General features: G+C 41.1%; 1 protein-coding gene across 2 annotated transcripts in view; it reads right to left on the minus strand.

Moving 5' to 3' along the window:
* EPM2A (epilepsy, progressive myoclonus type 2A, Lafora disease (laforin)) overlaps positions 1 to 26354 on the minus strand; it is a 57827-nt gene extending 31473 nt beyond the window's left edge. For both annotated transcript variants that reach the window (XR_775437.1, XM_010584502.1), the window contains exons 1-2: positions 26093 to 26354; positions 12096 to 12270 (exon numbers count right to left, since the gene is read on the minus strand). Coding sequence is in view for 1 of the 2 variants with exons in the window: in XM_010584502.1 (XP_010582804.1) it covers positions 12096 to 12270; positions 26093 to 26354 (437 nt within the window). In the remaining variant the exon portion in view is untranslated. The remainder of the gene's footprint in view (positions 1 to 12095; positions 12271 to 26092) is intronic.
* Between the last annotated feature and the right edge of the window lie 79 nt (positions 26355 to 26433).

Genomic DNA, 26433 nt, shown 5'->3' on the forward strand with positions numbered 1-26433 from the left:
CCAAGGCTTGTAGTGAACAACCTGGAAAGGACTCCTCCATCGGCTTGTGAGGATTAATACTTAAATGCTCCAATTATAGAATCTTGTCTCATGCAACCATGGTTGCCAATGGTTACTTCCTACATATGTCTCCGTTAGGTTGCCAACATTCCCATTTGTTTCAAATTAGAACAAATACTCGGAAACACAAGAACAACAGGCTGCCAAACTAAGCCAGATCGTAATGAGCCATGAATGTCTTGGCATTAGGAATGAGAATTTCTAACATTAATGCTTAGCAAAGGGAATGATGCCACCGCTGGCACCTTTAAGGTAAAGCATCTTAACAAAATTGACTTAAACTGCTACAGATGAACTTTCAGTTAATCCCTGAGAAGTGTCTTCTTTCAGAGCTTACTGATTAGCAGCTGCATAGAAATCTAGACTGCAAAAATAATGAAAGATAAATCCACTTTTCAAAATGCAGCATTTCAGATCCAATGGAAATGCTTTCCAATGCTTCAGAAACAAGCACATAGTCATGAAAATTACATTATTGCAAAGCACAGTTTATTGCAAGGTGGCCTTGTGATCCACATGGCAGCGTACGCACACGTACAAAGTGCTGGAATCCCCTCAGAACTGCAACAGTCAGAGGAAGCAGCGCATCCGTCCCGTGCGGTACCATCCAAATACAAAGGGCTTGATGGGCTCTGTATCTGTGTTCATTCCAGTTAAGATATTTATCCAGAATTTCTAAACCTGCATCAGTTCATTTATCTTAATTTTAAAGAGGGACAGACACATTCTAAAGTACCACAGGCTGGGGAACATTATTTTAGAAATATTGAGAAAAACTGAACCAATGCATCACCACAGTCAGTTACATAAATATCTAAAATAACATGTTCCCACAACAAAGTCAAATCAAAGGGACAACAGCTGCATGGTGCCACCATAATAAAATTGTCAGAAAACTTCATTTTAGCTAAAATACCTGGTTCCTAGACTATAAACACAAAATTAATAACCCTGGTGGATGAGTTGCCAACCTCAAAGGTTGAGGCCGAGACTGTAATGGAGCTACTGAGAGGCCCCAGGAGGACCTGTATAAGTCGTCTTAACACAAAACTGCAAAGCATAGTGGGATCTCTTGAAGAAGTCTTAGATGTCAAAAGGGAAAAAAATCATTTGACTTAAATTTTATGAACAAGCAATGCTGCAGGTTTTATTGGAACCCGAAGATTGACAAGAATTACCAAGGGTTGTCTATGTTTTTTTAAACTGCTTTTTTTTCAGATTTCTTTCTTTTCCTAGCAATATCATTCCACCTGCTTGGAAATTGAAATTGCAGGCATTTAAACAAATATATTAAAGTGATCTACTGTTACTAAAGTTTATGTAAATGTGTTTACATTCTCGGCTACAGCTTGACTTTGTAAATTTGTAAAGCATTACTCATACTGGATAGCCTCATTACCTAGCCTGCAAATATATTTGAGAAGCTTTTTCCTCCTTTCATCTCACCAGATCGAAGCAACTCAGTATTACAGGAAGCTGAGCAATTCAGTCTTTTGCAGTGAAAGCTGTAGTTAATGCTGTGTTTGGGAATGGTCTGCAACCCTTCAAGCTGGCAGCCGGACTGCAGAAAGAAGGAACACTAAAGAAATTATTTTATTAGGGAAGCTGCATATCCTCCTTATCAGATCTTCACCTTGGGAAAGTGAAAGCACTGGGTATAGCTGTTCTGAAGAGTTTTGAAAAGGCAGTACTGGAGAAGCTAGATAAACTAAAAAAATACTTAAAAAACAAAAGCTCTAGAAGCCCACCAACATCCACACATATATAGTAGCGCCTAGCATCCAGCCCCTGAACTGAAAGACAGAGCCATGGAGAGTCTTGCTGCGGGCCCACGGCTGATGACTGGGCTTTCTGCATGAATGCTACCATCCTATTCCTCCTGCTCTTCACACAATTACTTTAAATTGTAGGTAGGTAGATAGATGGAAGGAAAGAAAAGGAAAGAAAGAAAAGGAAAGGAAAGGAAAAGAGAAAGCTTCTACTTCATTATTGATTTTATCTATATTCTACATTCTCTTGTCTCTGTATTAAAACTGAAATGCATATTTCCACTTTTTCCTCTTCTTGCATGCTTAAAATCATCTTTTCTATTATTAGGTTTTTCACATCAAAGAAAAGACATTTCATTTAAACTTACAAACTATGGTGTCTATTGAACCAATAAAGAGGAAATTCTTATTTCTTAAACTTGGCAATGTCTATGACATTTGACTCCATTTATATCATAGTTCACAAGAAGACATACATTAAACTTCTGAACAACAGCAGGGATTATGTACCTGACTCCCTGAAATTAAATTTCCCAAACTACAAGCATTAACGGAGGGAACAAGAGATTTTCAGTTCAGCCTCTTAATATGTTCCCTGGGAAGACTAATGCAGTTCATTTCTTTGTTTTTTGTTTTTTCTTGCAGAGAGAAAATTATATATGGGAAAATACAGCAGCAATTTGATAATCTCTATTTACTCTTGGGAAATAAAATACTTATGTTTCTGAGACAAACTTCAAAGAAACTAGAGCTACATTCAAGTTGCCTTTCTAATAAATCATTTTTTATCCTTTAAATAGGATTCTCCATATTTTTATATGAAGGAGCTTTTTGAAAATTATCTTGTAAATATCTAGAGCATTTAAGCATGAAAACTTGCATTTGTATCTCTCAGCATTTATAAAAATTATTGAAGATAGAGGTAGAAGTCGTAAAAATAGCTTCAGCTTGCTACTGTTTTAAATGAAGTACCTTTTACACTTTTCCCATTTCATTTCAGTTGAAACAATTATGCAGTTGTTTATTTCAGATTTTTCTGACTTACAGGTTACCTGTTGCAGAAATACAGTATACACTGAGCAAGCAAACACCAAACCAGCTGGTGGTAATAAACTATCTGATGGTGTCACCTTTCACATTTGGGGACAGAAAATTCCCTTGTTTTGAGGCTTTTTTTCCTGTAAGAGTCAGCTGCAGGCTGGCTGGGCTAACCTGCCCTAGGAGTTGTGCCTGCAAAAACCAACGGGAAGGGTAGGCAGAGGGGGGCTACACTGCAAGCAAGTCCCTGGTGCAACAGTTTCACCTGTTATAAATTATGGAGTTTTCTTAGTGAAGTTCTTCCGATAACAACCAAATATCTGAATTCTCTCCCTCCTGGTAAATTAAATAGCAATAAGGTTGAGTACACAATCTCTGTTACCTTTAGGTAAACTATATTAAGAAATGCCAGTGATTACAGGGCACCTAATAAATGCATGTAAAAGCTAAGAAGAAATAAATAGCTGCAAGACAACTGGAACACCATCTTTGGTGAAAGAGTGATGCTGCCTCTTCCCCGTCATCCCGGCTGTGAGCTAAATTGCCTGGGATTTCACAATCTCAGACAATTTTGTTCACAGCCGGCAACAGCGGCAAATTGCTTTCCAATAGAGACAGAACTTTACTCCCTCACTGATGCCTGAATGTTAAAGAGTAAAGAGGCAGGAAAAATGGCTGAAGACCTCCAGAAGAAATACAGACAAGGGACAGGGAGGCAGAGTAGAACAGAAAGAGAAATTAGAAACAACAATAGTTTTTGCTCCCTAACAGTGATACCCCACAAAAAATTTGTATCTACTAGACTATCAACATTTGTCTGTTATATCCCACAGAGAAAAACAGAACAAATAAGTATGTTTAGTCCTCAAGGTTTTTTCATGGAGGGTTCCCAGTCTTCCTCTGGTTTTTGCTCCCAGAATGACACAGAACTGTAAGTTTTTCTTAAGAAGTAAGGAAATCATTTGGTGCATTTGGTGCAGTGCCACACCTATGAAAAGATCCATTTTAAAGAGCAACAGTGGTTTTAAGCAAATACTCCCCATTACCAGCCAGCTGATGAAAGCTGTTCATCTTGCCATCAACAGCCAGTCTCTTCTTGCTGCCATTTCATTAACGAAATACTCATTCCTGAACAACAACCCCTCTGAATAAATAATTGTCAATCAAACGCCTATTCCAAATGCCACAGATGAATGGCAGAATGGTAAAGAAAAATTCAGGAGAAAGCCCAGATAAAACTCACAAGACTATCTAGACAGCACGCAAAGCTCCCTTTTAGCTTGTTGAGTCCTGTTGCCCGCTCCTTGTTTAGAAATTACTTGCTTAAATTACTAGGTCTTTTTTGCTGAACCTTCATTTCAGGTTTTCTTCTAAAGCACCTTGCAAGCCACAAGCTCCTGGTATGTGAATGAAAGCCAGAAGCAGCAGCCAGTCTTCGCAGCTTTCTCTCCCTCTGCTGTCTCACAACACTCAGTCCAACTCAGCTATGCACGTCCTACCAGGTTTTTAAAATTATTCTCAAGAATTTTTAAAATTTGCCAGATTCACTGAGCTGACTAGAAGCACATTGAGCCATGCTCAATGTACTTCATGTGTATAATTTATACATATAAATTATTTGGTTTCCAGAGGAATGACACCTCTAATAAGTGCCGCCCTGCAGAGTTTTGTGCCAATGTGGTGTTACAAGCACCAGGACTCCTGCTGTGGTCCCGTTCCTCTTCCTGCTGCCGCGCACACGCTGACGGTCCAGCAGCGGCACCGCGCAGACCCCACAGAGCCCAGCCCAGCCCCACAACAGATGAAATTATAGTAACTTCTGAGATGGAAGTCTATGAAGAGCTTTGTTGCTGCAAAAGCTCTCTTTTTTCCTCGGGGCCATTACTGTTCAGGACTTTTAGCAATACTATCAGGAAGTTATTGCATATCCATACCACTGCCCTAGCCATCAAAGTTTAGGGACGCCAACTGGTTCTTCCTCAGCTGAGCCACAGGGCAGTTTGAAGGGCCTTGGTGTTACATCTGAGTATGATTCAGGCTGTGATTAGGGGAAAAAAACCCCCCTTTTCCAAATGTGTAACATCCAAAAGATTTCCTTTTTCTTTGCAGGGATAAGGAACAGAAAGAACTTCACAACCCTGCTTTCCTTCATGAGGAGTATAACAAAGGGAAACAAGATGTAGTGAAGGTGCCATGGAAGACATTTCTTTCTAGTACAGCTGAGTGCTAGGCATTACTCTGGGGGATTCAGTAGTTTCTGAACTGTGAAAATATTCTGTGTTTCATTAGAAATAGTTTGGTTTTCATCAAATGTGGAATCCACATATCAATGTGATTTGGCCTTATTGGCTATCAAGAATTATTCTAATCGCTCTATAACCTAAGGCAATGTAAAATTCCACATTAGATCACTTAAACTGTTATGCTGTTTAGACTATATATATAAACTGTTAAAAAATATTAATTTATCAATAATGCTGACAAAACATTTTGTGGCTTTATAGAAAGAGAAAACACTCAGAAAAGCTGGTGAATATTAATGCCTGCCATTTGAAAAATCGCTGACATAAAAATATTAATAGTTCACAAGTTTGATAGTTTTCAGTCCCATTTGCTGCCAAAATCATCCCCTCCCCCAATTTTATCATATTTACAGAGATAATATACCATCCAGCAGCCATTACTTCAACAGTGTCATCCCAACATAGACAGTATTTTGTGTCTCTCAGCCGCTACAGTATGCAACAAACCCGGCAGCATGCTGGCTAGTAGCCATTCATCAGATTTAACAGACCAGTCACTGTAGGTAGAAGTAATACTGGGAGTTCAAACACTGATGATAGCCATGTAAAAATCTTTAACCTAAAAGCTCTGTGATTTTTTTCTTCTGGCAAAATTTACATCACCCATTCTAATGCCAGATTTTGCTTGTTACTATGGCACTCACAAGAAATGCAATTAGAAATGAGTAGCTGACGTCCAGGAGTTCCCATTTCAAGCCCCTTTCGAGGTGGTAGGTCACGGCGAGGGAACTGGAGCTGTGCTGACAACAGCTATTTGCTAATACTCAGAAAACCAAAATGACTGAAAAGTGAGCTCCCGCGATCCAGCTCATCCCCAGCATTGCACAGGTACCACGGTTTGTGGCTGCACTGCTGGCACACCCTCACTGTATTTCTGTTCACACTTCATGGGACCGGGATTCGTAGCTAACTCTCTGATAGCCTGGCTTAGGTTATCCCAGCCAGGTGCCATCCTGCCCATGCAAAATCACAAAACTCAGAAAAGCGGAATCAGTTTTCAAGTTTTCAAGCCATTTTTAGGGAGGGCACAGTGTGGGGAGTTCATGAAAGAAGAAACTTTTTGTTTGGATGGGCAACAAACGTGGAAGAAAAATGCATTTGTTACCCAATACAGAGATACATCCAAATGAAATAAATGTAAACAAATAAAGGCTTTAAAAACTGATAAAATTCTGACCTCATAATTTGTTTGTCTTCTCACTCTTGCTTTTACTTCCTCACACTCCCTCTTAATTTTCAAGAACTTAAATAAAAAATTGCTTACAAGTCACTTCTTATGTCGATTTGAAACCCATTTTCTTCACAGCAGAGACTAGCAAAAGCATTTCACAGGTCCAGTTGAGGGTGATATAGAAAAATAAATGAAGATACACAAGGGGCAAAACAAAGAATTAATCTTTAAATCATTCCATAAAAGATGATTCCCATTGGTTAGTAAACAATGGTTCTAACTTAGACTACTTTAAGACTATAGCTTAGTATAATAAAACAATATTCAAACGAGTGGTCAAATGTCCTAGTTTCTGGGATAAACACATCACAAAATGTGGCTTAGAATATTTTCATTATTTAATGTATAAAATGGTCAGATAACTTTACAGTTAGAGCCCCAAGTACTGAAATCAAAGGCCAAACTCCTATTAATATTAAGTATTTTTAATCAGGATTATTTTACTAGAAGACAATCGAAGACTTTTGTTCCAGAGCTTATTATTTCGTATTCTTTTCTCTAATACCACAAGTACTCATTCTTTAGGCACAGGGGACAGCTAGCTCTCAGCTTTTAATGTTAATTACGGTAACCTCTGTAGACATCATCACTTCTTCTCTTAATTCATAACATAGGCATAAAGTATCAGTTCGGCTTTCTACCACAGTAGCATAGTTCGCTGCACTCTAGGGGGGTTTTGTGACAGATTCCTCTTTAAAGCTTTTTTTATAATTCAGTAATAAAAAAATTACTTCAGAATTACACTCAAAACAGAAAGGTATTTTATTTTGCGAATTAATTAAAACCAATAAGTCAGAAGAGAACTTAAAGAGTAAAAATAAATAAAAGCGCTCTCTCTTGCATTTTTTTCCAGTTGCATAATTCAAAGGTAATTCTGACTTCCTACTGAACCGAGATGGACATTATTCATTAATACAGGCTAGGGATGGGATACAAGATCAAGATGAAGACACCTAGCCCTGCTTATCTACAAACAAGTGTCTCCAGGCACAGCAATGCTCAATGCATTGCCCAAGGACAGCTTCCCACTGACATCGGAGACATCCTGTAGCATCTGGAACATCTGGATGGGGCTCACAGACATGGCCAAGGAGCTGTAAGGAACCACGCTCCTGTAGTGCGGCAGCTGGAAGCCAGGCAGGAAACTTTAGAGCATCTCCAATGACACTAGACATCAACATTCAAGGAACCAGACAGGATGTTTAATGTCTCATTACAAATCAATAGAGATCTCAGCAGCAGCGTCAGCAGAGTTTAGAGACCAATTCAATTCTTCGGTTCACTCTAAAGTAGACATCTAGTCACAAGTGAGTTGGATTGCTCTTTATAGACATATGAATCTAGTGGTCTTGATCTCAAGCTGAGTCCTACCGCAGATGTCTTTAAACATATCTTTACATTCATCAATCCCAGCGGTGTTCTAACATTCAAATAGCAATTACTGTGCCTCGTATGACCCAAACAAGTTAACAGAAGTTACATTATTTCCCTTCTCCAGTGATCCTCACGCAAAAATGTATTCAAGCAGCTTCTTGTGTTCCACCCCAATTAAAGACGCTTATCAATCAAGTAAACGCTTATTTTCTTCACAGGACAATTACTACAGACAAAAGGAAACTCAGTGCTCAGCAGCAGAATACTGCTTTAGTGCCTCCAGAAGGTAAACAAGAAGCATCTGGATTTTGCCCTGGATCATTACTCATCCACTCACCTATCTACATTAATATTTTAGTACAAATCGGGAGCACACATTTTATGTGACTCTCCTGATCATTCCCACTTAACACTTACCTTAGGTTATAACCTACATTACTACAGCAGTGTTGAAGGAAACTGTCTTGCCAACAAGCTACAAAGCATTTGTAAAGACTACAGCATAAATTAAGTTTAATTTGCAACCATCAAGAAACAAATGAACAAAAATAGTATTTCCAAGCACAAGGGTTCCTTTTCTTTTGATTTATTCTGTCTTACAGAAAACATTAGGGACATAAACACTGATGATAGCAACATGTTCGTTCATCAACTGCACAATTTCTTGGATTATATCCAGTTACAGGAACATCCCACTTGCTCCACAAATATGGAATATTTATATTTAATGGCCTTAATATTAAAGTGCAAAAAAGCTACCATAAAAACTGTACCTCAAAAAATTGTTGTCAGGACCCACGGCTACTCTCATGTAGTGACTCCCCCAATACATTCTTTTACATTTTAAACTCACTGGACATTTTCCTGTAAAATGTTTAGCAGCCATAACAATACTTCAGTCACAGATTAGCTGTCGTTGTCCGAGGAATTCACTTACAGAATCCAGTTTAGCTGCCTTTTACATGCAAAGCTTTGCAAAAGCATGCAAAGTATGTAAAAGATATTTTTCTTCATCAGATTTAGGAGATATGACCCACGAAAAGCACACACAATGAATAAAATTACAGTTATGAAGACAGTAAATTTGAAGTGTGCATTAGTAAAAATTAGACCCCATAGATGGCATCAAAGTAAGTGTCCTAAAATACATTGTATTTGAATGAGTAGGCAAAAACTATGGGAACTCACTACTTGGCAGGGGTGGATTTGGGAACCTAAAATTAGTCTGAAAATAGGAAACTGTAACTAGATGGCTTTTCCTCTTGGTGATACTCATTCCCGTAGCACCTAATATTGCCATCAAGCATCATTGTCTCCAACATATTACTTAAGGATTTTGTAATTTCAGCGGTCACTCCCTGTCTCGCTCTTATGCAATGTCTTTCTTCTGAGAATTGCAGAGGGGTTTATGTAAATAAGGCGTATAACAGCTGTGAATTAGGAAGTTCCACCTTTCACAGACGGAACTGAAACAGAGCTAACACACCCCAGATTTACAAGTTTTCTGAAGTAATCTTCTCCCAGAAAAATTACAATAACTCTAATTTGCTTTGGGAAATTACAGGGTCCCAAGTGTCCTAACTCTTCTGCAATTTGAAGGCATCTTATTGCAGTAATATCTAACATGAAAGAGAAAGGGACTGTTATTTTCTCCTGAATCAGATTTCAGTGATATGTGTCATTACACGTCCAAAACAAGCGAACACTAACAGCACAGAGGTATCAGTCATGACTCTGCAGCTGCGGGCAAGCTCTAGTTCACACTCAAAAAAAAAAAATTAATTCAAATCCTGCTATGCTTAAAAAACACATCACATACTCTCCAACCTGAATGACCAACACAATGTGAGCTCTCTAAATATGAGTTTAAACATAAATTCACTGATTTATGAGCAAACACATCTGTACTGAATAAGAAAAACCTGATTCCTCAGAGCATTGCCATCAGCCTCAGTATTATTCAGACCGATTTTTGGCAGCAGCAGGAAGCAGGCTCTTCTCACCCTCCTGCAGCCCCTTTAAAGTTGAGGCACATGTTTTATGAAGAAGCAAGGTGGTAAGGAAGCTCAGAGCAACTGTTTCTAATTGTTGTGATTAAACAGAGGACAAGTAAAATCAGTCCCAGGGCTCACATGGGAGGCCATTTTGACAGAGATGAACATAGAGAAGGGGCTCATGTCAGAAGTTTTCATTGATAAATCACTTCTCTCCAGCCGCTGCCGTTCTGTAAAGAACCTACAGCTGGTGACAGGACTTGGAATTTGTGCTCATAAAGCTTCCCGCAGTAGTGCTGCTCCGTTACAGTGTGCAAAAAAGGAACCTTAGCTGGATAACTATGATCCGACCATACACTGAGCTTTTAACCGTACAGGCAGAGGGACTGGCTTTTTGCTTCTGTTTTTTTGTTGTTGGTTTCGTTGTTGTTTTTTTTTCTTTTTGGTGATATTAATCTCCCTAGTACTCTTCTGAATCAATAAATCCATTACAAAATAAAGGCATTTTCATCAGCTCACTTCAGCTGCTCTGCCAAAACCCAAAATCTTCATCAGCCAGTATTTTTGGGCTGCTTTGTTATAACCAGCAGAACGGTGAATCCGCTCCCAACTGTTAATAATTAAAAAGTCATTTAAGGCTGCATATCTTCAAAGTATTAAAAATAATTATGCGACAGGACTGTTATGGGGTTCGCTCACTTAATATAGCTCAAAGAAATGAGATAAGAATTACTGAAGATGTACATATAAGGTTGCCTTGCAATGAAGGTATGTGTGTGTGAGAGGGCAACAGAGAAGGAGATCGTCATCTGGAAAAGACTACACAACTCAGAAAATTTTCTTCAAATATTCTTTAGGGGAATCTGCAGCTTTTTACCTAATCTTGGAAACACATAGTAACGCAGATAAGGCAGCATTAAATGGATCACTGCTGCCTCTGGAAAGGAAGATAAGTTAGCCTTTGGTACTTAGATATTCGCTTTCTGACAGCTGTTCTTCTTTCTCACAAACTTCCTCTGCCAAGCAAAGATTATTTGGGATTGACAAGTCTGTGCTTTGGAATAAACAAGATCTTTTCTCTGATAGGACGCTGGATACAGATGCTTAAGATACAGATAACAGTATAGTCTGTCAGGCATATTATACAGCTTGAGGGGGTCTCAGGAAAAAGGTACCAAGCCACACGAATGCGTACATATGCCTAACAGCGTTTATGAATCCGTGCTATTCCAAAAGATAGCAAGAGAAGGAAATCTTCACCTCATACACTGCAACTCTGACAAGAAAAAGACAATTCTGCTTCCTCCCCTGTGGGAGGGTGGAGACAGAAGAGTAGAAAGAGGAGGCAAGACGGTGAGGTTGGCATCGCTGAAGCGGTAGTCTGGAGAAATTCACACAAAGCAATGCTATGACCTAAGGAAAGTACGAGGTGCTTTAATTTCTTCCAAAAATACGTATCCCTTTGGGATCACTAGCTGCTCCATAACCAACACCAGCTGCACGTGGCATATCAGGGCTGCCAGCATTCATGCAACCATTATCAATCAACACACTTGCTGCCACATCCATGACTGGAGATGTGGAAAAAAGTTACAAATGGTCCCAAATTCCTCAGTGCCACTGTGTTAACCACGAGTGCTAAGGCTGCTGCTCTAAATAGAGCCTGTCCTTTATCTGCAGCCCTAAAGGGCGGATACCCCTCTTCTCTTTAAGCTTCATTGTCTCCTAATTCAGGCTGGGATGCTTCACTGGCGAGGCGCTGGACTCAAGTGAACAGCACGGAAGTACAAACATTTTAAGACTTGTCTAAGTTTTAGTATTTTTTTTAAATGCATTCACAGAAGCAGAAGTCATCTATAACAGCTGTCACTAATTGCAGTTGCTGCCGCACAGGAGCGATAACGCAACACCCTAAAGTTCTGGTGCTGGAATATATTCTTTTTGTTTCCCAGGACATGTTTTTCAGCAAAATAATCCCAAACCAAACACATTACATATTACATGCATATTTACATGTGTATTTGGACAAGCATTTGAAAATGACAGTTCCTCATAAATGTATCCATAAATTACCACTAGTCATTTTCAGATATGATGCAGCTTAACACACCTGTACAGGCTGCAAGTATCCTTGAACTCCGAATCTCTCCTTTTCATTGCCAAAAGTGACATTTAATTGCAAAGAGGCATTGAATCTTTGTTAAACTTTACTGTTACATACATACTACCATTCACCACTTCAAATTCAAAGTTTGCTGACATTATGTCAGTACAGATTTTCTGTTTGAATACTTGACACCAGCCAAGCCCTGCACTTTTCTTTTACCTGGAGTAATGGATAGCTTGATGTCCTGCAATATTAAAATAGAAGTCAGTTGTATGTTTCATCTCATCAGTATGTCCAGAGACTTCAATCCAGTGTGCTATTGGGAGGCAGTAAACTCCATCTACTATGTTGCTCTGGTTGTAAACACAACTTCGATCATGATGGGGCCCATTACCTAGAACAGAAGAAAGGACAATTGCAGGCTGTGCATCTGGAAAATCTTCTGAAAGATTTGCCTGAGACGTGAACTGAGTATTTAAGGCCAGGAGTGGTGTTTGCTGCCTGTTCAAACCGCATTTCTCATAACACATTATTAACACCTGAAATGGTTGTTTCAGAAGCACTGCCACAAAGCAAATGTTCAGCATTAAAATAAATTTTTGCAAATTATTGCAAAAAAAACCCCGTTAAAGCTGTATAACACTCCCAAATCATCAACTGTGGCACTTAAAATTTCAAGAATAATTAAGTTCCTCATTTGGCGCCTGATAATACGTGACCTCAGCATCCAACGTTTCTGCTGTGTGACCTCCCTCTGGGGGGTCCGGCTTGCTGCAGCCCGAGGTGTAGCTCTGACACAGCACAGCAGCGTCACCTTGCCTCAGGCTTACTTCTAACGAAATTGCTGAGCTACGAGAAAGACCTTGGAGAAAGCACAGAGTACAGCCATGCAAGAGCAGAAAGGTAAACCCTAAAACCGCAAACAAAGGTAGGACTGGTGACACCGGATTTGTTACCACCTTAAGGATTCAAGAGGAAAAAACACCAACGCGGAAAGGCATCAAATCCCGAAGAAGAAAAGAAGCAGGTTGCAGACAGCAACCTGGCAGCAAGGCAGACGTGTTTCGGGGAGAAGTGCCCGGGGGTCCTCCTCCACCTCACTCACAGCCGCCTGGCCAGCTAAGACCCTTCAGGTGTCCTGCGTGGGACAGGACGCACACCCGCACCTAGCCTAGGAGCTCATTAAATCCTGTCTTTTACGTTTGCTAACCAATAAACAATCACTTCGTACTCTTCAGATGTACACGTCCTGCTTACAGAGTCTGTTCATACACAGTAAAAGTTGCCCAAAGTGACCCAGAGAGAGACGGTCACATCTGCAATGGTGAGTGATCACAATTACCTAAAATGGCCCTGTCTAAGGTGAGAATTTTTTCTTATGGTTTCCACTATCTAATATCCATTACCCCTTCTTCTTCTCTTACAGCAGTAGTGTGAGCTTTAGTACAGAAAACCAATTTTTAATACCATGCCAGAGTAAGCAACTTGAATTGAACCGGGTCGTGTCATCAATGAAAAGGTTATCTAGCCTCCAAAAATTCCATACATGTAGATTCTGTCGTCCCCCCCCCAAATTTTACATACTTACTGTAATACTAATTGCCATGTAGGAATTATTGTGCAGATTAGAAGTGACCTAGTCTGTGGCTTGCTTTTAATGTAAGCCTGTTACACTTATACAATATTAATGATGTTAGAACATTTCTGAGTAAAATTACACCCAAAGGAATATCTTAAAATTTCACACTGCACGTAAATGCATGACCAGCTTCCAAGTACCACATTTAGGTAAATTTGCTAGAGCAAGAGAATTTTGGGAGATGTATTAATGCAATGATTGGAGAATAAGACTAACATTTAATACTAAAGCTCAAACAATCTCCTTATTTCCAGATGACATGCAGCACATTTTATCATAATTGTGAAGTATTATTATTTACCCAAAAGAAAAAGAAAAACCTAGGCAGAAAACTATTTTTCTTTCTATATTGCTGAACCATTATGCATCATATGCAATGGCAGGACATAGCTTTTGATAAGTAAGGGGAACAAGATCAGTATATAGCTCCTGAAGCTACAAATCTTGCCACTACGTTTTTCTCTCACATTTCTAATTGTTTACACATTCATACCACTTTTTAACAATATTTGAAGACTGCAGTACACATCAGCGAATACAACAGCGTAACAAAACCTGTGGATGTTTATGATGCTTAACTGACTTCACGTATTCAGCAAAACCTTTACAACGGCAAATAACACATCTCGCCTTCCCCATTTTACTCTCCGAGAACTGTCTGCAGCGATGCACGTCCCCATGGCCCTGCCCTGCCATCACAAGGCTGTGTCCCATCCTCGGGCACATGTCCTTGGGCAGATGTCCCCTCCCAGCCTCAGCCCCATCCCCAGGAGGTGCCCGACACTGGGGCTGGGACTGGGACTGCCCCGCGGCACCCAGCTGCCTGCGGCCAGCCCCACGAGGCGTCCCTGCAGCCCTCCGTCCCGGGGGAGCCCTCACTGCACCCTAGCAGTTTTGAACCACGTTCTCAGGCCCTCTGGCTCTTTTGCTGCTCCCAGCCCTCTTTCTCCTTGCACGCAGGTGCCCTTGTACCCACTCTGGCTCCCGCAAGGACTGCCCCTTCCATTGCTCACAGCTGTTCCTCCTCTCCCACCAGGGTTTCTGCATTAATTTTTGTAATCACAATCTATGAGCTCTCCCTCCTGCTTAATTTCTTCTTTCCTCAAGGTGCGAGTCAGTCCACAAAGACAACAAAGCCTCAGCCTTCGTCTCCATGTTCCCAGTTGTACCACTACATGCTTCCTACTTTCCCATTTCCGACTGCTGCTGCTTGAGGTGCATGTGCTTCTGTCATTTGCCAGTTTTACTGTCCATCCTCCTTCTCCTCCAGCTTTAATTCTTGCTCTTTTTTTCCTTCCTTCTCTATCATCTGCCTTCTTAAATGGCAGTAACCTCCTTACCTTGTAACCTTTTCACCTTCACTGTTATTCATTCCCTTACCTAGCCTACAAACACACGTGAAAGCAGGGCCAAGAGTAAATTGCCACGAGGCATTCGCTTCATTCGTTCCCTCAAACAGTTTTTATCAAATCTCAGTCTGAAAAGCTTCCTTCTCCAATTGTTATTTATTGTTGTTGATTTTTCTGCACCACTCAAACTCACCTTCCCGCTGTGGCCTACAGTCAAACAGGAATCTCAAAAGGTATGTTTCTGTCTTGGCTGTAATACTCAGGTAAACAATAACAGCTTGCATTTGTGACATTTTTCATGAGAATTGCATAGCTCTTTACTACTCCATACGTTATATACTGATCTATGAATTAACAACCCTGTTATTGAAATATGATATCTGTGCAACACAGTGTATATGAATATATATTCAACATATATATATTCATTTGTGGATGTATATATTCATGTACTTGTTGAATATGTATTCAACAAATAGAGTGATATAATTTTAGACAGGAAGGGCAGAGTGCTACGATCTCCAAGAAATACAAATTTAGAGAACAGTATGATCACACTGAACTGTGTTCAGGCAGCTGAATTCCCTATTCCCCCTGCAAGAGTTATGAAAGAAGGCAATTACCACAAATGATCAGGATCTCACTACCCAAGTAATATCCAAATGATACACAGGTGTTTTTCACTACAGTTTGCTTCACAAGACGCATTTAACAAGTAAGTTTCAGAAGAAGAGAAAATTTTTCTATCAGGTCACATCATGCTTCTGCTAGCACAGCTTGTCACAGGAAAACCATAATATTTTGATTGCCATAAAACAACAATGCAAGGAAATAGTTTCAGAAGTAGAGCCAGGTGACAAGTTTGGAGGAGTAATGTAGAACTCATTGATAATTTAGAGCTGCTAGATTGAATTCTCTCAACTTTATCTTCCAGAGTCATTTAATACAAAAATAAAAGTCAACCAATGAAACCAGCTTTCATTCAAGGTAACTGATCATAACCCATGTTTTAAATAGCAAACAATTAGCATCACTTACATGCTCTGTTACATATTTGCAGAATGTATACAGCTAGGAAAATGGGCACAGGTTGGGTGATGAGCAGAAATCATTTGCTGGATAACCCTCAGTCCTTCCTTGTCAACCCCTATTTTTTTTAAACTTTTCTCATGACTTTCCTCTGGCTGAGGCAAGGTGCATCAACCTCATGGTGCGAGGTACGTCCAGGCAAAACGTGCCTTAGTTCCATCTTAGCCCCTTAGCTCTGCTTAGGGAGCAGAATCCTTGCATCTCAACTGTGGTAGACTTACAGACAAGCCAGCCCAAGACTTCTCACAAGCGCTGGAAGAGCTCACGCCAAGAACAAAATAGCTTTCAGAGGCAGGATAAAAATCTGACACACTGAGCAAAACACTTACTCTCCCCTCCCTCACCACGACAGGCCAAGCAAAGTCCTTTCTGGGTTTGGATCCCTGGAGCACGGAGACTTTCCCAAGCCCAGGACAGCGAGCTGGGCAGGGTGTTCGCTACAGGCAGTGACCAACAGCCCCACGGATCAAAGACGACCTCTTCCTCGCTCTCCCTCTCGAGTCCAGGGCTGTTGGGTAGTTTGGGAGGAAACAGAGCACGTGATAAAGGCAGTGGGACCAAGCTCTGCAGAATCTGACTCTTCTCAGTGCATGAGAAGCATGTTGCTGCCCTTTCTAATTTCTTACCTTCTGCTCAGGCACCAGAGAGAAGAGACAGCGGCCGGTGCAGACAGAAGCGCCCCGAGACTGCCTGCGCGCAGAGTCTGGATGTGCCTGCTCACGTCCAAAGCTGCTCATACCCACACCAACTTCCTACTCCACTTAAACCTCAAGCCTGTCCTACCCCACAAGTCACCATTATCTGCTTTATCTGAAAGACCACCGCACCTTTGTATTTTCTAAGTAACTTCACTAAGAATTCAGATGCAGCAGCCCTTCCCCACAGAAACTACGCTCAGCTTTGTCGCTCGCTTCTCAAATTGCACAAAGCATTTCATGAAGTTAACAAAACTGAAGGCCTAAGTGCTGAAGTTTAGTTTCTGCACCTGAAGCTTGGAAAGGCCCCCACTTACATGCTGGGAAGGCGATCCTGACTGTGCTGGGCAACCACATCTGCCAGGATGTCTCTACATCACCGTCTGGCACGGCACAAACAGAGAAGGTCCAGGGTTTAGGTTGCTGCAATCCAACACGCTTCCAGGACCGCAAGTGGCACGTCACATCTTTACCAGCAACCAAGCGTGCATCACCGGCCAGTCCCAGGCACATACCGCTCACGCAGAGATGGAACGGCCGGAGGACTTCGTGTCCCCTTTTACCAGCTGCGTTCTCTAGACTTCACTCCATTAGGAGGGCAACAGCTGGAAGCGTAACAGTGCTGAGCGTGAGGGCACACGGCAGAATCCCCAGGGGAGCTGCGAGGCAAATTCTCACCAAAAGGAACCCTTTGGTGCATAAATTGTTCGTGTAAATTCATCTGTCCCCTTACACTGACTAGTCTCCCCAAGCTTACCCAAACCTTGGACGAAGACTTCAAGATACTTTGAATAACCACACCACACTCCCCCTCTCCGATTCCACCAGTCCCCAGAGTGGGAATTCATCACAACTCCCATTTAAACACTCCGCTCAGGCACAGCAGTCGTGCACCTCCTCACCAGCATTTGCGAGACGAGCTCCAGTCTCAGAACTCACACGTTACTCACAGCACAAAACACCAGACCACTGGGTAGGCTTCCAGGTACTTTTAATATGAAATAAACAATTATTTGGGTGAAATTTGTATTTTTTTTTTTTTTTATAGTCAAGAAAGCATTGTGCAGCCTCAAAGATTTGGGGGAATTTTAACAGCATTTCAACTTTTCTGTTCCTAGAGCCAGTAGTAAGGCAAAGAAAATCAAATCTGTTTTCCACTCGCCTGTTCATCTTTGCAGAAAAGAAAACAAGCACAAATGCCCTTTGAGAAAGGGCAATACCCAACAGGAAACACATGTTTTTACAGCTCAAACCACTTCTACATTAATATTTTTCTTCACCTTGTTTTTATTCATATTGTTCCAAGTGGCAGAACATTGGTTTAATTATTTATTTTTGGGAGGCAAATGCACAATCATTTGAAAACCTGTAAAATTCAACCATAAAAAAGGTTAAATATCTGAACAGTACTGATCCTCTTGTTAATTGATCACGTAGACTTTCCTAATCAAAGAACAAAAGGAATTTGGAAGAGTTTATTAGAAGATACAGGTCCTAGTTTGACCGCTAGGGTAGTGCTCTTTTTCCTTCAATAAGCTCCAGAATGAGGACTTATGGCTCCTGGTTTAGTGCATATGAAGGATGATCAAAGCGCCATATGAAGGCAGCTGGCTGCACAAACAACCAAACAAAAGATTAAAACCAAAGATCTCCACATAACTGATAAATGGCAGTAGCAAAAGACAGAGACAAGAACAAAACAAAGGAAAAAGAGATGATGATAAAGTAAGGAAAATATGTCCAAAGATCAAGGACTGAAAGAAGATAAGTGGGGACCAGAAGAGGATCTTCTGAAATTCAATCTAATCACATACAATAACAGAATACAAAGGAAAACCTTCAGTTACTATTTTATTACAGCTGTACTGAAGAGATGAAAAAAGTATAATCCAATAGTCTGCCAAAGGCACAGACTCATCTTGACACAGAGGACAACTGCACACGGATTGCATGATGTTCTGGAACAGCCAGACTAGTGAAATTATCAGCTTGATCTTAAAAAATAACGAGCAAAATCTGGGTCAATGAAATTTCTCAGCACCATTAAGTGTGGTGCATAAAAATAACCATGAATGAATGAAAAAAATAAGATTGCCTCTTCCACTGCCTCGGCAGAGCTCTTTGCAGCAAAGCCACTTAGTGTACTGCTCAGCCACAGCTCTCCCAGCTATCACCTTGTCGCATACCTTGCTGGAAGTTTTAATTTTTTTCTGTTTTTTCCTGCGTGAGGGAAGGTATGTAGAAACTCCAGGGCACAGCAGCAGCCATAGAGGTGCCGTTTATCTCATCCCTGCCTTAGCCAAATCCTACACCACAGGCGTACGACTTCCAAACCTCCAAACCCCAGCAAGGTCAGCGTGTTCCTCAGTTCAGTGCAACCTTTGAAAAACCACAGGGCTACGTGGATGACCTTAGATATGCACATTAGCTTCAATGGCAGCTAAAAAACTCCAAACAGCAAGCAGCCAAGGCAATTTTCAGATCACCTACTTACAGATCAGTAAGAGCAAAGACTTACTTTTTTAATCTGCCATAAATTTTGCATGAACCAGCAGGCTTTACATGTCAAGTCAAAATTTTAAGTAAGCCTAAATATTATAAATAATTACATTTGCAATACTAAATGAGCTCCTTTAACAAGGTAAATGAACATCTTGAGTTCATGCTTAGAAATTCCCCTGGAAGAGTTTAATAACATCATAAGCACTATCAACACTCTGGGGGCAGAAGAACAGGGAGGGGTTCAGGAATAGAAGATTTAAAAAAAGAAAAAAAGTAATAGAACAACAGGAACTAAAGGAAACATACAAAAAAAATAATCTCTGAAATGAAGGATTTAAGATTAAGTATTTGCTAGCTTCCTTATCTTTCATACCAACATTACAACAAAGAAAAACCTCAAGTCCTATTTTGGACACAATTCTCACAGTTATCCAAACGTGCTACTGCATGGTGTCATTATCAGACATTACTCTAATTGAGCTTCCTTCACTACACTTCAAATATTCAAATTTACTTATCCTTCACACCAGATTCTGATGTTAAGGTCTCCCTGCTGCCTAACTGTCTGAACGAAATTCAATCTCCGATATCCTGAAATAGGATCTGTCCCAATCCCACCAAGGCTGAATTGCTATCGATTGTTAAAAAGCAGAGCGGGGGAAGGCTGAATTCCCCTCACGGAACTGAGCGAGGTCAGGGATTTTGGCAGTTTTGAGTCTGGCACCGGCTCTTAGACTGGAGTCCCACCTTCCTGAAGCCTCAGCAAAGCCCCCGAATAGCTGCCCTTTGGTTTTACACCTCTGCCAAACAGCACCAAACACAACATTTGAATTCTCTATGTCAGGTACTAACCCTTATTTGTATGCTTAATAGAAGTATGCCTACTCTGCTTTTTAATGCTACTTTTTTTTGCTGTCAATAAACCATCTTCCCTTTAGATTCTGAAAACAGTAGATGAATTTATTGTTTTACTTGAATACCTAATATTACTATACAGCAAAATTGTTAATTTGCCACACCTAGTTCACTAACTCCTTCTCCATGACGGGTTTGATTTTCAGAAATGTTTCCTTGCATTTGCCAGCCTCAAAGAGATATCCAAAAAGCAGACAAGTATTTCTATCATACCCAGCACGTTTATTTTCTACCAGACTTAAAGCGGGCTGTTTCAAATTCTTTTGGTAGGGCTGATACATACAACCAAGGAAACAAGTTTTAAATCTATTAAAAACCAGGCTGAATTTGAGATTTTTTTAGTCTATTAGTCTACTCCTAAGAGAATTCTTTTTATGGATTTTTTTTTAATTATGCCAGAATTAGAACTAAGGGGTTTACCAGAAAGCCCTCCTCAGCACTTAATGGTGTTAATCAACAAGGCTTTTTTTGGTTTCAAATCAGAGATGAGAAAATAAGAGTTTTCAAAGGCAACTTTCAGAAACATGTTTTATTTCTCTGTCTAGGTCTGCTTAGGCACAGGTGTTTCTCAGTGGGAGCTGCTACCATACTAAGAGTTTTTAACCAAATGCCCAGTCTAATGATGTAGATTAGGCCAGAGAAAAGCAACTAAAAGGGAATTCAGCTCATGTAAAAAAGAGGTTCTTCTCAGACAGATGGTGGAAATAATGAAGGGAATGCAGATGATAGAATAATGGCTGATAGCAACAAAATGTATAATGTAATACAGTCTTCCTAACTGCTTTGAAACTCTCTATGGCATTGTACTATGTATTACTGACTGTTACTTTCTACCATACCAGAAAAGTGAACTATAGGCAGGAAACAAACTACATCAAAAGAGTAACCACAGTAAAATCTTAACCAAAGTATCATCCCAGTTACTTATTGCTTCTCAGTGCTTCACGCCATTGAAAATAAATTCTCGATCCATATTGCATACTGCTGTCACTTGGAAGTGAGGGCAGAGATTGAAGTGTGGGGTGGGAAAAACGGTAAATAAATCAAGAATTTGCATAAACAATGCATTTATTGTAACTTTACCATTATAAACACAAATGCTTTAATTACGCTCTCACAGCAGTCAGAGCTGGCCCCCAATTATCTCTGCAGGTGGGATATGACACATACCTGCCAAATCCAGAGGAACGCACGTGTACATACTTATTTTTATTCTTCTAATTTTGCAGTTTCATGGGCCCCTCTCCCCTCTCCGTTGTTGTATTGATCTCCAGTAGTCTGCTCAGTCTAAGCTGGTTAATGCTGGCACACAGATAGGAAGTAATGACAAACTTGCTACCAATTAGTTCTACCATAATCCATGCTAAACTAAGTATGTGTCTTGAGGGGGCTGAAGAACAAAAACACCAGGAGCTATTGTGCTTTGTAAACAAAAGTTTCTCTCCATTCATTAAAGAGGTATTGGGTGGTAGATTTCAAAGTTACCCACTTTTACTCATAAAGTTTCCTCACATCTGAAACGTGTTAAGGCATCCAGCATTGTCCAGAAAGCAACAGCGTTGCACAAACAAAATGCATATTATGCACAATTATTCAGCTACCAACATCCAATCGTGTTTTATGTTCCTTCCTAGTCCCTACCTACTTCAGAACAAGACTGGGATGGTGGAAGCAGGTAAAGCCCTGGATTATTTTCAAAAGCAAAACGGATTACACTAAATACTGATGAAATGTGCAAGTAGCTGCAAGAAACCAGGCAGTCGCTGGCTATACACAGGTAAAATGGCGACACCCAGTGGGAACAACACTATATAAAATATCTGCATTAAAAGAAGTATGAAGAAACGTTACCCTCTCCAGGTTTTGGGATTTTTTCTTTTCTTTTAATAACAGAACTGCTACCTAATTTGGGGACCTGTAGATTAGCTTTGGGAAAGAAAGGAAAAGAGATGCATCTCAGTTACAGAAAAATAATGTGCGTCCAACTGTACTTCTCCAGAATGGCCTCAAAGAATTTTTACATTGCTTTTATCCTGCTATGGCTTAGCCCAAAATATTTTTTATTCTGTTCCAATCTCTCCAACTCAAAAGGCAACTAGGTATTAACTTCCCACACAGCCCTTAAAGAACCTCCCTCATTAAAATAAGAAATTATACCTGGTTTGTTCCACGAAGTTGAGGCCAACAAGTGAGACTGGTTTAGGTTTCAACACACTGCCACTTTAAAAATGAATTTTAATGTGCCTTACCATCACCAATGTTTTCAGCCAATCAGGTGCTCAACTCTTGAAAGCCATGAGCAAATTTTACTTCCGATATTTTCACTAATTACATTATGGTCTTATGAAAACCTTTATTACTCCATAAATGTACCAGGCTTTTTGAACTATCATCAGAAGTCTACAATGTCCAACAGGTGGCTTAAACTGCAACTAACAAGCTCACAGGAACATGAACTGGAAATGTTGGAAAGCCAACGTACCTAGGCACAGGCTGCGTAACCTGACCGTTTCTAAATCGAACTGTGTTGCATTGTTTGCTCTGGGCCCCCAAGAAACTACAAAGAACAGCAGCATGTAAGTGCAAACAAGACACCTCCTCTTCTCTCCTCCCCACCTCCCCAAAACTAGAGATGGGTTTTTTTGGAAGGAATCAGGCTCTGCTCACCTGTACAAATTACTAAAAGGTAGGTTGATCGTGCTTTTCAGCTTTAACTGGCAATACTGTATCCATCAAGCTTCAGTCAAGCACCAACTACATCAAACTAATGGTTATGTGAAAATGGATCAACATTTTAGAATATAAGCTTATAATTTTTATATATATTTCTTCCCCTTCTCAAAGCATAAGGTTTCAATAGACTGTATTCCATCATCTCAGAATACAGTTTGGGGCATACCCTTAGCAACTCCTCTGTCCTTTTATAGAACATGTATCTTCTATAGCACCTACAGTTTATTTAGACCAGAGTAAAGGGGAAAAAAGGCATAGATGAGTGTTGAAGCATAAATTCACAAAAATAAATTCAAGCGTAAGTTTCATCTTGTATTTATTTAGTTTTTACAGGAGGCACAATATACTTTTACTTTCCAAGCTGAAAGACACATAAATAAACCCAGTTCTGAAGAATCTACATCAAAAGCAAAGTACACAGAAAGACACATAGGATGCAGTTGGGGGGGGGGGGGGGGGAATATACACTCATTTTTTTTTTTTAACAGGAAAACCTATTCCCAGGTTCTAAAGCTCAACATAACCAACCTGTTTTCCACAGATACTGTAACACAGTTAAAAACTCTCCTGGGTAACAGGCCCTCCAGATGAGCTCACAGCAGGCAAGTAACATACCATCCCTGTAGAAACCTCACTTGGGCCAGAGCGCATACAGAAATCGTGTGATTTGAGCCAGAAGAGCCCAACAGCTTTAAGTGACAGGCCGGGAATGCAGGCTGGCATCATCTCCCTAGGATAGCAGAGGTAAGCATCTGACCCTTCAGGAGCACAAGAGAAGCCTCCTCTCCCACCTCATCCTCCTAGAGAGGGGAACTAGTTCCCTCCAGACACGAGCAACAAGCCAGCAACCCTCCCGCAGGCCAAGTCTTGCCTGAAGGCTTCCTACCAGACTACCTGGCAGAACCCAAAGGCCACAGAACACTGGCTCATGACTTTGACTCTTCCAGCCCACAGAAATAAATACCCTTACTTTATCCTTCACTTTCCCAACTGCGTTGGAATGACTGTAAGGATGAACTAAACTTAAAACATATGATGCAACATGTACTGTAGTATTATAAAAAAAATAATATGCATTACTAGTGGAATTCTCACATGAAGTATACTGACACAAAAACTGGGAGTAATTTTCTTAAATATAGCACATTATTTCACATCCAATATATGTAAACATCTGACATCCATAATTGGACAGGAGTTTCTGTGGTTACAGATGAATGCCCCAACTCATAAATTTAGAGCAAGTATCATTCTGCACTTTCCTCTATCCCTCATGACCATGTCTTCAAAATTCCAGATGTTGTGTAACTGCTAAATGTCTCCCAAAGCACATTTTTAATTCTAAACACACAGGATACTAAGCATTTGCTTATCACCAAAAAAAAGTTTTGTTCTTTTTTTAAAAAAGGTAGGTGTCTTTTCAACCTGTGATTTTTACAGGAATAAACAGATGACAGCCAAAACTTTCATTGATCTACAGTTGGAAAAAAAAAAATCATTAAAACAAAAGACATAAAAGACTGCAAGATATTGCTTAATTATTGGATAGAAAAACATCCTTAAGCTCCCTTCATGTAATACAATAAATTTCAGGCTTTAAGCAAATTTAGTTCTTTCTGGTAAATAACAACTTAGAAAAAAATGATTGATATGAATGACTAATTAAAAAAACCCTCCACATTTGGATGATATGCCCATTTGTTTTCTATCATTCTAGCTAAGCAATAAGCTCAAACTGCTGAGCATCCACAATGACAAGAACAGAATCCCACATAGGTTAATCCTAAAACTGCATCAGTAGCACTACTGCCAAAACAGAGTATGTTTATTACTCAACAGACTACATTTACTCAATGCACTCCCAGGTCTGGACAAATACCTTGAGATATCATTACTTCCAAACTAGACAGTAACCATCACCTTACAGTTGCAGATTCTCTATAGAGACTGGAACACTCTATTATTATTTCTATATTCTGTGTGTGGTGAGGACGTCTTTATATACCCATATGACTGGCATATTATGCACAACTTGGCACCTTCAAAAGAGACCCAATTCTGCTTCCTTGGACAGATGCAAAGATTTTTATTCCATAAATTCACTTTTCCTGCATTTCTGCAAAAGAAAAACATGGTTAAAGCAGGCAGAATGTACTATTTATTTTAGCTGCTAAACAAAACAATTACATGGTGTAAATAGTACTTCATGATGTAAACTCCTATGAATGTACTATTAACACGTAGTCTTTTATTAGTATAAAGAAGAAAAACCAAATGCAACAGTTATGATGACATGCATGTTTTAGTCTTATGTGACAGAACAGCAGTTTAAAAGTGTGATATGTGTTCTTAATACGGGTGAAGAGCAACTGCTCTACAATGTGTTATTTTGGTATATGGATTATAGAACTATTTTATCAGTTACAAAAAAACCCCTCACAAATTACCTAGTCATCCGTCTTCCTTTCACCAAGTCCGATCCATTCCTCAGTGACAAAAGGTACATTTAGAGCTTTATTTGACTTGGCATACAATTTAATGAGTGTTCTCTCTTATTTAAGATACTTAAATATACCAGAAGAGCAGACGGGAACTGACTAAAGTTATTCAACATTTGACAACACGCAACAGGAGAAGTTCATGGTGAAAGTACTACTGAGACAGCAAGAAGACCGGAAAAGTCGTGACAGAACTCTTCCCTATTTTGTTTTTTTTGTCAGCAATTCCAACGGTAAAATTTACCAGCCTGAAAATGCCACGGTGACATTTCAGCTTCCTGAAATACAAGTACCAAATCACACCTCCTTAACGGGCAAGTAAGAAGTTCTGAATTCTTTACTTCTGGGGAGAGAAAGAACACAGCACATCAGGACAAGGGATGCCTGAAGCAAGCAAGAAATAACGGACCCGCCTCACAGAACTTTCACCAGCCCCGCAGAGAGCCTTCCTTCCGCGCTCGCCCTCCCCCGCCGCACGGTCACAACCCGCCTCGTTAGCGAGCGCTCGCGTCATGTCACGACAGCCCAGGAGGTTCGACCTGCCAGCGCAGTTCGGGCCTTCCCCGGGCGGGAGGCGCCGCCGGCAGCGCCGAGCTCCGGCCGGGGCCCGGCTGGAGCGGGACAGCCCTCCCGGCCGACGCTGCGGGGCTCCGGGCGGGAGGCGGAGCCGCCGGCGAGCCCTCAAGGAGCGGAGCTGCCACCGCCGCTCCGCCCCTCCAGGCCCACCCGAGGGCCGGGCGGCGCCGGGCCGGCCCGCTCCGCTCCGCTCCCACCAGCCTCCCGGCTCGCCCGTTACCTTCCCAGAGGAGTTCGCCGCCCTGCCGCCGGAGGAACTTGTACCAGAAGGGGCTGGCGGCGTCCTCGCCCGGCAGCGCCACCTCCGCCAGCCACAGCGCCGGCTCCTGGGCAGGCAGCGGGGCGGTCGGCCGGGCCGGTTGCATGGGCAGGGCGCGCTGCGGGTCCCACCCGCCCAGCTCCGGCCGAGAGCCGGCCACCAGCAGCGAACCGCCGCCCTCCGTCATGCGGGCCGGCAGCACCACGCCGAAACGGAAGAGCATGGCGGCGGCCAGCGGCCTCCGGCTGCGGCTGCGGGGGGGACTCCGCCCTTAGGCCGCGCCGCACGTCCGGCGGGGCGGG

The sequence above is a fragment of the Haliaeetus leucocephalus genome, unplaced genomic scaffold (assembly GCF_000737465.1).
Source record: "Haliaeetus leucocephalus isolate CR32 unplaced genomic scaffold, Haliaeetus_leucocephalus-4.0 Scaffold992, whole genome shotgun sequence".
Taxonomy (NCBI): domain Eukaryota; kingdom Metazoa; phylum Chordata; class Aves; order Accipitriformes; family Accipitridae; genus Haliaeetus; species Haliaeetus leucocephalus.